Source organism: Sebastes umbrosus, chromosome 11 (assembly GCF_015220745.1).
Source record: "Sebastes umbrosus isolate fSebUmb1 chromosome 11, fSebUmb1.pri, whole genome shotgun sequence".
Classification (NCBI taxonomy): Eukaryota; Metazoa; Chordata; class Actinopteri; order Perciformes; family Sebastidae; genus Sebastes; species Sebastes umbrosus.
This window is the reverse complement of record NC_051279.1, coordinates 70,001-85,000: the sequence shown is the minus strand read 5'-3', so window position 1 is coordinate 85,000 and position 15,000 is coordinate 70,001. Positions and strand designations below refer to the sequence as shown.

Below are 15,000 nucleotides of genomic sequence, written 5' to 3'. Positions count from 1 at the left end.
ATCACTGAGAAGTAACTTTGAGAAAGTCGAGCAGAGTTCATTCACATGTGGCTTCTCCAGAGCACTTCATCTCATATCCCAGAAGTCCTTGTGCAGATGCTTTTACAGCCAGGTGTGTCATGAGGTGTGTAGTGAAGAAGTGTAATGTGATTTCAATAACCCACCCCTGTTGATTTTCTGCCCATCTCACTCCTGATTTCCCTGGATTGAGACATGAGACAGAGTAAACTAGACATGTGTCTAATCAGTAACTGGAGCAGAGATTATGGCATCCCTCTTCACATTCATTCCCCTCGTTACAGTCACTGCAAACTGGACGGAAAATGTGTACAGGAACAAAACAGCTGACCCACATTTGCTGGAATTGGGAAAACCACTGTGAGATCTTGTTTAAGACATATTGTCTTTGGATGATATTAGCTTGCAACCACACTGACCGCAGGGAGAGGAAATCTTCTGTTTTACCATTTCATCTTTTCTGTGGCTTGAGAACAGGACTGTTCAGTGTTTCCTCCAGAGATGGCCAGGGGAGGTTCTGCTACACGCAGAGTAACTCTGGACTGGAAACTGAAATCATTTGTGTCTAGTTTAGTAAGTTATTGTTGATAATGACAAAGTCCACAGCCACAGTAAGAGTTTAAAGTATAGCCTCAGGTGCTCTGGAGCTCATTTGTTTGAGTGACAGAAACTCAGAGACGTGTAACTTACGAGTCAGTGTGACACGGCGATGGATGTGTTTTAGTTACTTCAGTGATTCCTGTAACTTGGATGTGCATTGGTACCTTTATGAGCTTTAGCCTTATTAGCTTTAGACAGTGTTTCACTGCTGAATCTTCTCTTGGGTATTCACATTTTTGTAGAGCCTTAAAGTTGTCTTTTTATTGTAACGGTTTCTCACAGTAACCGAGTATATAAATGTCTTTTTCAACCCAGGCCTTATTAAGCCATTATTTCTTATTGTGCATAGCACAATCCCACTGATTCTAACCACACTGGGCTGCAGTTTGTCACTGGGTATAAACTGGGTCCCATGAGGCAACTGTTCGGGTCTTTGCCAACCAGAATATATCACAGTGTAGTCAGATATGTCTGTATGATTATGAGAAGGTCACACACCATGCGTTCAACCATTTCATGTAAAGTTTGCAAAATAAAACATTAACTCTAACCCTGTCTGAAAGAATAGTACAGTAGAGCATGTAGACATGTTAATATAAATTCATATAAACATGTTTGATCACATCATGTAGACATGTTTGATTACATCATGTAGACATGTTTGATTACATCATGTATCCATGTTTGATTACATCATGTAGACCTGTTTGATTACATCATGTAGACATGTTTGATTACATCATGTAGACATGTTTGATTACATCATGTAGACATTTTTGATTACATCATGTATCCATGTTTGATTACATCATGTAGACCTGTTTGATTACATCATGTAGACATGTTTGATTACATCATGTAGACATGTTTGATTACATCATGTAGACATTTTTGATTACATCAGGTAGACATGTTTGATTACATCATGTAGACATGTTTGATTACATCACAGACATTTTTGATTACATCACGTATCCATGTTTGATTACATCATGTAAACATGTTTGATTACATCACGTAAACATGTTTGATTACATCATGTAGACATGTTTGATTACATCATGTAAACATGTTTGATTACATCATGTAGACATGTTTGATTACATCATGTAGACATGTTTGATTACATCATGTAGACATGTTTGATTACATCATGTAGACATGTTTGATTACATCATGTAAACATGTTTGATTACATCATGTAAACATGTTTGATTACATCATGTAGACATGTTTGATTACATCATGTAGACATGTTTGATTACATCACGTAAACATGTTTGATAACATCATGTAGAAATGTTTGATTACATCATGTAGACCTGTTTGATAACATCATGTAAACATGTTACATGATGTTTGATTACATCACATAGACATGTTTGATTACATCACATAGACATGTTTGATAACATCATGTAAACATGTTTGATTACATCATGTAAACATGTTTGATTACATCATGTAGACATGTTTGATTACATCACGTAGACATGTTTGATAACATCATGTAAACATGTTTGATTACATCATGTAGACATGTTTGATTACATCATGTAAACATGTTTGATTACATCATGTAGACATGTTTGATTACATCACGTAGACATGTTTGATTACATCACGTAGACATGTTTGATAACATCATGTAGACATGTTTGATTACATCATGTAAACATGTTTGATAACATCATGTAGACATGTTTGATTACATCATGTAAACATGTTTGATTACATCATGTAGACATGTTTGATTACATCATGTAGACATGTTTGATAACATCATGTAGACATGTTTGATTACATCATGTAAACATGTTTGATTACATCATGTAGACATGTTTGATTACATCACGTAAACATGTTACATGATGTTTGATTACATCATGCAGACATGTTTGATTACATCACGTAGACATGTTTGATTACATCATGTAGACATGTTTGATTACATCACGTAAACATGTTACATGATGTTTGATTACATCATGCAGACATGTTTGATTACATCACGTAGACATGTTTGATAACATCACGTAGACATGTTTGATTACATCACGTATCCATGTTTGATTACATCATGTAGACATGTGTGATAACATCATGTAAACATGTTTGATAACATCACGTAGACATGTTTGATTACATCACTTAGACATGTTTGATTACATCATGTAGATATGTTTGATAACATCATGTAAACATGTTTGATTACATCATGCAGACATGTTTGATTACATCACGTAGACATGTTTGATAACATCACGTAGACATGTTTGATTACATCACGTATCCATGTTTGATTACATCATGTAGACATGTGTGATAACATCATGTAAACATGTTTGATAACATCACGTAGACATGTTTGATTACATCACTTAGACATGTTTGATTACATCATGTAGATATGTTTAGGGTCACATAGGCTCACATAGGGCCAGCTTATTTTAGCAGTGTGTAGTGAATGTGTCCTGGGCCACATTAAGGACAGCCTACTCTACTGACCTCCCGCTGGGGTCCGCGGGGTACGCGGGGTCTCACTGAGCTCCTCGGGTGAACAGACAGGGCCTTTGAAACAGGTTGTGCTTGCTGTAATCATTCCTCTTGTTCATACTGGACATGAAGAGATCCTCCTTATGGGCTTCCAATAATTAAGAAATTAACATGCATTATCTGCAACCATCTTGGATTCTAACCACTGGCGCACTTTACACTCACTTTACATTATACATCCTATTTACCACTTTATTGCTGACTGCACATATGTACATATTACATTTATTTATTGCACATTCTACATTTATTTATTGACGGACTGTACACACTATGTTCACCCATTCACTCTGTATCTTTTATATCTCTATTATTGTCTTTATAATTTTTGTTTACCTTTACCTCTCCTGTGATTCACTCTGTTTGCTGATGTTGCTGCTTTGACACCTTAGTTTCCCTCTGGGGATTAATAAAGGTTCATCTTATCTTATCTTAATAGAAGTGATGATCGTCGTTCTGCACAAAAATGCATCCAAAGGTTTATTTCCAGCTAATGTGATGCATTAGGCAGGAATCTTCTAATTGCCTGTTTGAACAGGAGGAATGATCGGTATTCATGTGGGTACCTGGCTGTTGGTTTAAAACCTGTCCTGTGATATAAACAACAGTGAAACTCTAGCTCAACCACGTCTGTGGTGCAAGTAAAAGCCCTCGATGATCTCAGTGACGTAACTCTTTAAGGAAGATCAATTACAGATTCAACAGCTGTTACATATGACTCTACCCCTTAGATGTTGCTGCTTGCATAAATGCATGCACGCACATGCAAGCGCGCACGCAAAATGTAAAAGATTACATTGAAAGCCAGTTGCCCTGTGTGGGAAGACAACTGTGCCACTCAGTGTGTTGGACACTCTGCCAAAGGAGAATCCCTGCGGACTCAGAGAGATATTCAGACTCAGAGAGAAAGGTAAAATATTTCAGACTTGTTCACCGGAGCTGTTCTGCTTCTTCTGAGTCACTGATTACATAGATGGCTTCGGTCACAGTCGGCCAGACTCGGAACTGCCACTCCTGAAATCAAACGGCTCCGGTGCATGCAAAGGAAAAGCCTCCATGGATAAAGGGAATATTTATGCTCAGCTTTTTGTCACAAAGTATTCACTCAAAAACACTCACATGCATACATACATATATCACACATACATATATCACACATACAGTATATCACACATACATATATCACACATACAGTATATCACACATACATATATCACACATACAGTATATCACACATACATATATCACACATACAGTATATCACACATACATATATCACACATACAGTATATAGTTGTTTGCCATAGCACCAAAATAAAACTAAACATTGTGGACACTTACCATATAATATGAAGTATACAGTATAGCACACACTATACGTAGAATCCACCGTACCACCATTGTCCCATTCCCTCTGCGTTTCTGCTGCTCGGGATTGTGCCCATGAGATATTAGAGGAATATAAAACATGTGAAACACTACTGTTTAATATGAAGAGCTTTCTGATAGATAGATAGATAGATAGATAGATAGATAGATAGTTCAGCTCGGTTCAGCTCAGTTCCCTCGGTTCAGCTCGGTCCAGCTCAGTTCAGCTCGGTTCAGCTCAGTTCCCTCGGTTCAGCTCGGTTCGCCTCGATTCGGCTCGGTTCAGCTCAGTTCCCTCGGTTCGTCTCGGTTCAGCTGGGTTCAGCTCGGTTCAGCTCAGTTCCCTCGGTTCAGCTCGGTCCAGCCCTTCAGCTCGGTTCAGCTCAGTTCCCTCGGTTCAGCTCGGTCCAGCCCTTCAGCTCGGTTCAGCTCGGTTCCCTCGGTTCAGCTCGGTTCAGCTCGGTTCAGCTCAGTTCCCTCGGTTCAGCTCGGTTCAGCTCGGTTCAGCTCAGTTCCCTCGGTTCAGCTCGGTCCAGCTCGGTTCAGCTCAGTTCCCTCGGTTCAGCTCGGTCCAGCCCTTCAGCTCGGTTCAGCTCGGTTCCCTCGGTTCAGCTCGGTTCAGCTCAGTTCCCTCGGTTCAGCTCGGTTCAGCTCAGTTCAGCTCGGTTCAGCTCAGCTCACATGTATGAATCCGGAGGGGGTTTCCTTATTGCTTCAGGGGTTCCGAGTGTGAAGCCGGTGCGCTGCCTCTTCAATGACATGTTTATTCCTCTTTTCAGAGAGTTTGCCACTTGAGTTAAATTCACAGATATTTTTGAGGTTGGATATTCAGTCATAAATATGGAAATAAAGAACTTGAATGGCACTGCGTTAACCTTTAATGCACTCACTGCTGCAGAACCAGCTTCTAGGGGAGGCTTATGGTAACCTTTTTTATTTTTCTTACTTCAGTTTGGGCATTTTACACACTTAAAAGGAAAATAACTGTTTTGCTGCACAAGTGAGGATGAATCCAATATCTGTACCATTCACCGTCACAGGCCATTTCTATGCATATGAACTGTTGATCTATCAGAGAACAGTGATTGATTATTAAGAATAAATAGCATAAAAGCGTCCTAACCCTAACCCTAATGGACTGACAGCCCTAGGTGATAACTACTGATGTCCACATCTTCTGTCTCTCCCAACAGCAACAGGAGCAGGACCCCACCAACCTTTACATCTCCAACCTGCCGCTGTCCATGGACGAGCAGGAGCTGGAGAACATGCTGAAGCCCTTCGGTCACGTCATTTCCACACGGATACTGAGGGACGCCAACGGCCTGAGCAGAGGAGTCGGCTTCGCTAGGTATGCACGGAGAGAGACGACTCCGCGTGTTCACAAACTGGAACTGATGTCACATTTCCCACCGTCAGCTGTGATTTTCTGTTGGTGCTGAATCTTACATGCCAATTGTCGATCACATTCAGATGTATTTAAATGTTGGCTTTTGCTGGACAAACTATAATTACTCATCAGGAACAACATAACACAGATTCACAGTTATTCATCTCTTCAGTTCCTAGAGGCACCGTCACCCGGAGTTCACTCCTGCCATTTAAAACCAAAGGAAATCCACTGTGATGATACTGTACATCCGCACATTCCTCTACCCTTGGCCTCTTCACCCTCCTCTGTGTGTGTGTGTGTGTGTGTGTGTGTGTGGTCCTCTCAGTTACACCGTGGAGTGTGTCAGTGATTAAAATGCAGTCGGGGCTCCGTTCAGGGTCACTGGCTGTGTGTAGAAAACCCAACGACACACACAGACACATGCATTCTCACATACCACATGCACACAGTTCCTCTGTCATGTCACAGTTTTCTCTCTCTCACACACACACACACACACACACACAGGCTTTTGCTTATCAAGCAGGCAATTAGTCATTGAGCTGTGATTGGGTGAGCAGAGCTGAATGGGGGCAGACAAAGAGGACATGACACACAACAGATCAGACTGAATGGAGCTTTTAAACCCGGACAAAGGAGAGGAAACCCCATAGAAAACACGCAGACACACAAACGCACACATGCACAGCCCTACAGTACCTCGGGCGTTTTGCTCAGTCACGCACAGACAAACCAGCACAATAGGCAGGCCTTAAATGTACTTATCATATCGCGGGACACATTAACATGCCAACATCTCCACAAATAGCACATTCACACTTCTTAAAGAACCACAGCTCCTTTTGTGCATGTTGAATAGTAACAGAAGTCTGTCTCTCTCTCTCTCTCTCCGTCAGGATGGAGTCGACAGAGAAGTGTGACGTGGTGATTCAAAACTTCAACGGGAAATTCTTGAAAACGCCTCCAGGCATGACAGGTAGGTGTCGATCACCGATACAGTTGTGTTTTCCTCTAGCAAGAGCAAGGCGCTCCTCCATAGGTCAGGGTGCTCATTACAATGCAGCACTGTGTATCATAGGCCCTGTTCACACCTGGTATTAACATGCGTCCTCAGTGATCCGATCACAAGTGGACAGCTTTAAGTACGTCTGTTCACACCTGGCATTAGAACGCGTCTCTACATGCGCCTTCAGTGACCACTTGTGATCTGATCTCACTTCCCCGCTCTATATGCAAATAAACACGTAGTAAACACACGGCTGATACAGCAGCCGTTGTGATGTAATATTACATGAATATCAGTAGTAATATCCTACATATTCGTGAATCTGGTACATTGTATTAACATCAAGATAAAAGGCTATTGTACCGGCGGTCCCCGGGGCTTTAGTCAGACAACAGCCTGTAGGGGTGCAGAGCTCCAGAGAGCCGAGAGGACAGAGAACAGGCGGGCGGTCGGGTGTCAGCTCCGCGCAAAGCAGCGGAACAAAAACACCGACAGATCTCCGACAGGATGATAATAATGCACTTTGCGTGCCTAGTCATACAGTGGAGCACAGAGGACGTTTCCACGCTGACAAGCGCCCTGTCTGCCTGTTTATTTACCTGAGGGGCGCGGTGATCCCACGGATCCCAGCTGGATATCAGATGAGTAGGCATAGCATTCACTTCACACTGCTAAAAAGAATGTGGTCATATGTGACCACCTCTGAATGTGGTCTGAAAGATCCGATCTCAATGCTTCTTCAATGCGTCTTGAGTGCGTTCACAGCTGTACTCAGAGCTGTCCACTAGTGATCCGATCACTGAGGACGCATGTTAATACCGGGTGTGAACACTCGATCTTCCTACATACACCGAGGTGGCTGCACTCAAAGGTCAGACTCTTTTAACATGTTGTTTTAACTCAGTTTGCCGACAACCTTTAAAAGCACCTCCAATAAGTTCAGAGGTTTGTATGTATGTGTTGATAAAATGTAACGGAGGCCATCTTTTGTGTCTTATTGATGAGAACTCAGCGGTCTTGACATGTTTCACCTGCACATCATGATCAGGTGGAGAGCTCGCGTGAATAGGGCTGTTTATTGTTTGAAAATCTTTAATGCCGGTACAAATCCAGTTCCTGAGTTTTGGTACCGACAACAGACTTCCTTATCTTCAGTACATTAGTTTGATTAAATACACCCATAAAGGCCTTTACACACCGGGGGGGCATGACGAATAAATGACAGGAAAATGCTAAATACTTGCCTGCAAATATTATATGTCTCGGGCTTTTATTCTGAAAGGTAAAAATGGAAGGAGTGGATCTGATCTGTCTGTGTACAGTGGTACAACATCTGTCTGTGTACAGTGTAACAACATCTGTCTGTGTGCAGTGTAACAACATCTGTCTGTGTACAGTGTCACAACATCAGTCAGTGTACAGTGGTACAACATCTGTCTATGTACAGTGTTACAACATCTGTCTGTATACAGTGGTACAACATCTGTCTGTGTACAGTGTCACAACATCTGTCTGTGTACAGTGTTACAACATCTGTCTGTGTGCAGTGTAACAACATCTGTCAGTGTACAGTGTCACAACATCTGTCTGTGTGCAGTAGTACAACATCTGTCTATGTACAGTGTTACAACATCTGTCTGTGTACAGTGGTACAACATCTGTCTGTGTACAGTGTCACAACATCAGTCAGTGTACAGTGTCACAACACCTGTCTGTGTGCAGTAGTACAACATCTGTCTATGTACAGTGTTACAACATCTGTCTGTGTACAGTGGTACAACATCTGTCTGTGTACAGTGTTACAACATCTGTTTGTGTACAGTGTTACAACATCTGTCTATGTACAGTGTCACAACATCTGTTTGTGTACAGTGTTACAACATCTGTCTATGTACAGTGTCACAACATCTGTCTGTGTGCGCAGTGTTACAACATCTGTCTGTGTGCGCAGTGTTACAACATCTGTCTGTGTACAGTGTCACAACATCTGTCTGTGTACAGTGGTACAACATCTGTCTGTACAGTGTCACAACATCTGTTTGTGTACAGTGTTACAACATCTGTCTGTGTACAGTGTAACAACATCAGTCAGTGTACAGTGGTACAACATCTGTCTGTGTACAGTGGTACAACATCTGTCTGTGTACAGTGTCACAACATCTGTCTGTGTACAGTGTTACAACATCTGTCTGTGTGCAGTGTAACAACATCTGTCTGTGTACAGTGTCACAACATCTGTCTGTGTGCAGTAGTACAACATCTGTCTGTGTGCAGTAGTACAACATCTGTCTATGTACAGTGTTACAACATCTGTCTGTGTACAGTGGTACAACATCTGTCTGTGTACAGTGTCACAACATCTGTCTGTGTGCAGTAGTACAACATCTGTCTGTGTGCAGTAGTACAACATCTGTCTATGTACAGTGTTACAACATCTGTCTGTGTACAGTGGTACAACATCTGTCTGTGTACAGTGTTACAACATCTGTCTGTGTACAGTGGTACAACATCTGTCTGTGTACAGTGTCACAACATCTGTTTGTGTACAGTGTTACAACATCTGTCTATGTACAGTGTCACAACATCTGTCTGTGTGCGCAGTGTTACAACATCTGTCTGTGTACAGTGTCACAACATCTGTCTGTGTACAGTGTTACAACATCTGTCTGTGTACAGTGTCACAACATCTGTTTGTGTACAGTGTTACAACATCTGTCTGTGTGCAGTGTAACAACATCTGTCTGTGTGCAGTGTCACAACATCTGTCTGTGTGCAGTGTTACAACATCTGTCTGTGTACAGTGGTACAACATCTGTCTGTGTACAGTGTTACAACATCTGTCTGTGTGCAGTGTTACAACATCTGTCTGTGTGCAGTGGTACAGCATCTGTCTATGTACAGTGTCACAACATCTGTCTGTGTGCAGTGTTACAACATCTGTCTGTGTACAGTGTTACAACATCTGTGTGCAGTGTTACAACATCTGTCTATGTACAGTGTCACAACATCTGTCTGTGTGCAGTGTTACAACATCTGTCTATGTACAGTGTCACAACATCTGTCTGTGTACAGTGTTACAACATCTGTCTGTTGCAGTGTCACAACATCTGTCTGTGTACAAGCAGCGTTAGTGCGGCTGATAATGTCTCAGCATCATCATCTCTCTCTCTGTGCTCCTTCGACCACCTCGAGTTGATTTAGCAGGAAGATCTGAGTGATTAATTAGCTGTTGACTGTGCAGGACACATTGAGATGCACACATGCATGCACACATGCACGCAGGAGGGGAAGAGAGAAGGGGAAGGATGGGGTCTGGGAAGAGACAGGAAGGGAGGAAGAAAGGATGGGATACGAGGAGATGCAATGAGGATGAGATCGGGGGTGTCATGACGATGGCTGTGTGGGTGTGAGAGAGAATGACATATAGAGAGAGAGAAAGCCAAGCGGGGTGACTAAACATGAGTTGAGATAACAGAACAAGGACAAGGTGGGAGAGAAGAGAAAGCTGAGGTGTGGAGAAGCAAACTGAAAGTGACAGAATGAGAGAGTAGGGAAGAGATGGAGATACAGCAGCATCAAATAAAGAGAGAGAGAGATGGAGGCTGCACCACAGACTAGGACAGACTAGAGAGAGCTGTGGCCCGGCAGGATGATTAGTGAGGTACAGCATGGTGGGCGGCTCAGCTTCTCACCTGGATACATACACACACACACACACACACTCTCTGCTGCACTTCTATATACTGTGAGGTATAGCTGTGCATTTTGTAGTCGGTGAATGATGTACAGTATCATTCCATCCTGCGTTCTGCAGCCTGTGTGGGTGTCAGTGTGTGTCGTACAGTAAACAGTCAGGATCTTCATGGTTGTGTCAGTATGTGTCAAGCTTTGTATAGGTGTATATTGCCTTCATTGTCAGGTGACATGAATATCTAGAATAGGTTCATGTTCATGTTTATTCTCCATAAATAACGTGTTGGAAACAGTTTTACTATTATAATGTCTCATCATGTATAGTGAATACTCTGGTGTTTAAATCAGAGTCTCTGTATTTACTAGACGTTGTAATTCTGTCTTCTCTGTGCTCGTCGTTTGATAATGTTGTGGCTCCATGCTGTGAGGGAGACCCGCCCTATCCAGCCTTAAAGAACAGCTTCATCACGACCGTGTCACTTCCTGTACGAGCTTGATGTAATACATCGTTCTTGTTCTCGATGACAGATTCAAACAGTCAGCACTTAATAAGGAAAACAGACCAAAAATAGCGGGAATGTTGACTTCAAAGGTGTGCCCAAAGATAAAAACATGAAGCGATGATTCTGCATTTCTTTTGATTTCATGGACCAGGGAGAAAAATATCACGGGGCTTCTCCTCTACTACTGACGGAGTGAAACAGGATTAATATCTTACATATCTGGTCAAGAATTATTGAATTTATATTGTTATTATTATGCACATTAGCAAATCTTTCTCAACACCCGAGCTGAGAGTCAAATCTGTGTAAGATTAGTGGAATAAAACATACAAATTCCATTTTAAGGAATACGCCTTCCTTGTATATTTCTTTTTCTTTTTATCCATATAAAAATAAATCCCCAAAACTATTTAACTAAATAATTAATATGATTCTATTTAAAGTCATTTTTACAATTTACCCCTCAAACTGCGAGCACACACACACAAGACCCATCCCTAAAGGCTGAGCATTTCTCAAGAGATCTTGTTGATTATGCTTATTTGAGATTTGGTAATAATAAGTCAATATATATTTATATATATATACTATATTATATTATATTATCCCCATTACATCTTCTTCTCTGTTTATGTTATTTCTTTGTTATCCTCTCTCTCATTCTATCACCTCTGTCCCACATCTAATCTCTTTCTTCCTCTTGTACCTTGTTTTCTAATCACTCTGTCTCTCTTTCTGACATAGTGTTGTAGTTTTAATAGGCCATCCTTTAATGGAAAGACAAACGGAGGACAGGAATGAAGAGTCCAGATCTCAGAAAGGCCCATTATCATTCAGTAGGTTCAATAATAAATGGATCTGGTATGATCACGAGGCATTAAGCCCCCATTCATTGCAGAAGTGGTTCAATACTTTCATAAATGGGAAATTAATTTTATTTGATGTTCCTGATAATGGAGGAAAGAAGTGGAACAAGTTTGTACTGAGAAAAAGATTGTGTGATTGTGTGCTGCATTGCCAGACCGAGTCAGCTTACGCGTGTTGTTTGGAGCCACTTATTCTTCACTCAAACGTAGCTATGGGTGGTAAAATATGATGCTTTTGAAACGCTGACTAAGTCACATCAATACTGTCAAGTTCTGAAAGTTGCAAAGACATTTGGTGTTATCTTAACATCATTTTGGGAATTAAATTCTTAAATAAGTACTGTATGCCAGTGCATCAATACATTTTATTTCTACTTGTTTCACGGCCAATTCTTTGTGGGTTGCTTTACGTGTGTGATGAGAAAATGAAGTAGATGTAGTGAACTTGCGGTCAGGGAATGGTTTGGTTGGTACTTGAGAGTGGCAGCCTCACGATGGATGTATGAAGAGAACTGGATCCTGGATCCAGCGTTGGAGGCTCCCGTTCATTCCTGTGAGAGTTGCTCAGTGGAGCATGAAGCCAAAATGGCTCGACTACCGAGTGATAAAGTACCCGGATCATCCGGCGATCTTCCGCATCCATTGGGCCCGTAGAGCAGGCACATAGCGTTTCCTTAAACTCCGCCTCCCACCCCGCGGTCCAACCCGCGGTCCAGCCTCGGTCCAGCCCGCGGTCCAGCCTCGGTCCAGCCTCGGTCCAACCCGCGGTCCATCCTCGGTCCAGCCTCGGTCCAGCCGCGGTCCATCCTCGGTCCAGCCTCGGTCCAACCCGCGGTCCAGCCCGCGGTCCGGCCCGCGGTCCGGACTGCGGTCCGGCCTTGCAGCAGTCTTCTCATGTGTGATGCTTGAACAAGTAACCCTCTAGAGTGCACGTTGTTCTTCAGGGCTTTGAGCTCTTTGATGCCGGCTGTCTTAAAGAAAACATCCCATTCAGCCCAGCTAATGGATTCCTCATTTTGTCACATTTGGGGATTGGATCCCATTTTCCAACTGAATGATTTCCCATGTTGCTTGCTAATGGATTGGATTGTGTTTTAAATGAGAATTTTTCCATTTGACGGATTGGAACCCACTTCTATGATATTCCCCCTCTTCCAACAGTGAAAACTGAAACCACCCTAAGGTTTTTGACTTACCTACAGATTGGTGCCTTGCTTAGAAACACCAAAGCAAAGATCTAAAGTATCTCCGGCACAGGTGCATCTAGAGTAACCTGTTGTGTTTCATCCGCCCCCAAATTTTTCTTTACCTCCTATTTCTTTTCCTGTGTCCCTCTCACCACAACACTGATGGATATGTTTGTTTGCTCTGCTGGAGTTTTAACAGTTTCCATGTTGCCCTACTGTGGTTTACAATATCCCACAGCTCCAATGAGTGGTAACAGTATGGGATCCACTCTTCACAGTACAATCCACCCACCCTGCTACCTATGTAGACATCCTGTCGGTTAAACACAAAACGCCACAGATCGAAAACTCCATTTGGAATCAGTAAAGCACTATTTCTTCTTCTACCCTTTAGCATTCACATGTACACACACATCCAGATGGGCAAACAACCTCTCTGTCATTTTATTGACATATCTTGCAGTCTTCACATCTTTTATTTCCCATTTGCATCGCCTGTCTCTGCAGCGACAGGATGTCACAGTGGGTTGTTTTCCCCAAATGAAGCAAAGAAAACACAAAAACTGGAGTGAAAGAATTCACTATCTGATTCACAAAGCAGTGACACTGTGATGGATAAATGAAACTGGTAAATCAACTACTGCAAGCCTCGGTTAATGAGGACAACTAAATCTCGTAAACAGTTCCCAATTCGAACAGACAAGCACATGTAGTATTTTGTCTGTTCCTTGTCAAGTTTGCAGCTCTTGGCAACGCCTTATGTTGTTTGGTAGCATCGACTACAGTGACGCACAACTACAGTACACACACCACATTGTAGCTCGATGTGTGGGTGGGTCTTTTAGTTCACACATTCTTCATAGGGATGAAGCTCAGAAGCACATTTTACGGCAAAAACAAGAAATTCAGATTCAGTTTGAAACTTTAAAAAATTGGCTTGATAGATGATTTAACAAATACCAAATTATTTTTATGCTAGTGTATGTCTCAAGTGCTACAAACGTTTTTACACCTAGAATATATTATGATAATTACAATTAAATATATAGACCAAATACCAAGGACAACCTCCCCCCAAGTCAAACCAATGACAACTATATACATCCATAACTGGATGGAGACTAGATCATCTAGTCATCATAGAAAAGCTTAACATCTGTTATCGTTTCATACCTGAATATGTGAAAGAACAAAACATGATGCGCATTTAGTACGTTGGGTTACAACTTGTTCTGTATAATACAAAAGATCCCGTTACTCATGAGTCAATAAAGAAGTCTTTATTTCTGCCCACATGCCTAATAAAACAAGATTAGAATAACATCATGAATAATAAACCAGGTCTGTGATCAAATGTGACTACAGTATAAATTTAATGGAACAGAAATAAAGGTTTCTGTCCTCAGTGTGCCTGCTCACTGACTCTTTCTGTTACGGTGAACATCCACTGAGCAGAACATTCTGCCTCCATTCATTTTCTATGAGACCCGAGCAGTTGTCTGCACGGTGCAGCAGTTTGCTCTACAAACTAAGTGATGATGTTGGGATTTACCACACAAATTCCTCACCTGGCGGGACACAGACAAGAAACACACAGCCCCGAGTTAGAAGGGGGATGTTGTTGTGCTCGGGGCTACAAAGATCGATTTATGCGTGACTGCAGCAATCATTTTCTCCATTCCATTTGGACTGAATTTAATTTCTTCAACTCCATGTCCTGTTTACTAAGAATTTACATATCTGAACTCTTTAGATAGCCATATATTTGATTCAGACAATGTTAATTAACTTGACATGCACAAAAGTGACC

At 41.8% G+C, this 15,000-nt stretch overlaps 1 protein-coding gene across 5 annotated transcripts in view; it reads left to right on the top strand.

Moving 5' to 3' along the window:
• The window catches only part of LOC119496647 (RNA-binding motif, single-stranded-interacting protein 3-like), a 180,658-nt gene that overhangs the window by 126,407 nt on the left and 39,251 nt on the right, over nucleotides 1-15,000 (top strand). For all 5 annotated transcript variants that reach the window (XM_037784105.1, XM_037784108.1, XM_037784107.1 and 2 more), the window contains 2 exons: nucleotides 5,736-5,893; nucleotides 6,832-6,911. In XM_037784105.1, the coding sequence (XP_037640033.1) occupies nucleotides 5,736-5,893; nucleotides 6,832-6,911 (238 nt within the window). The remainder of the gene's footprint in view (nucleotides 1-5,735; nucleotides 5,894-6,831; nucleotides 6,912-15,000) is intronic.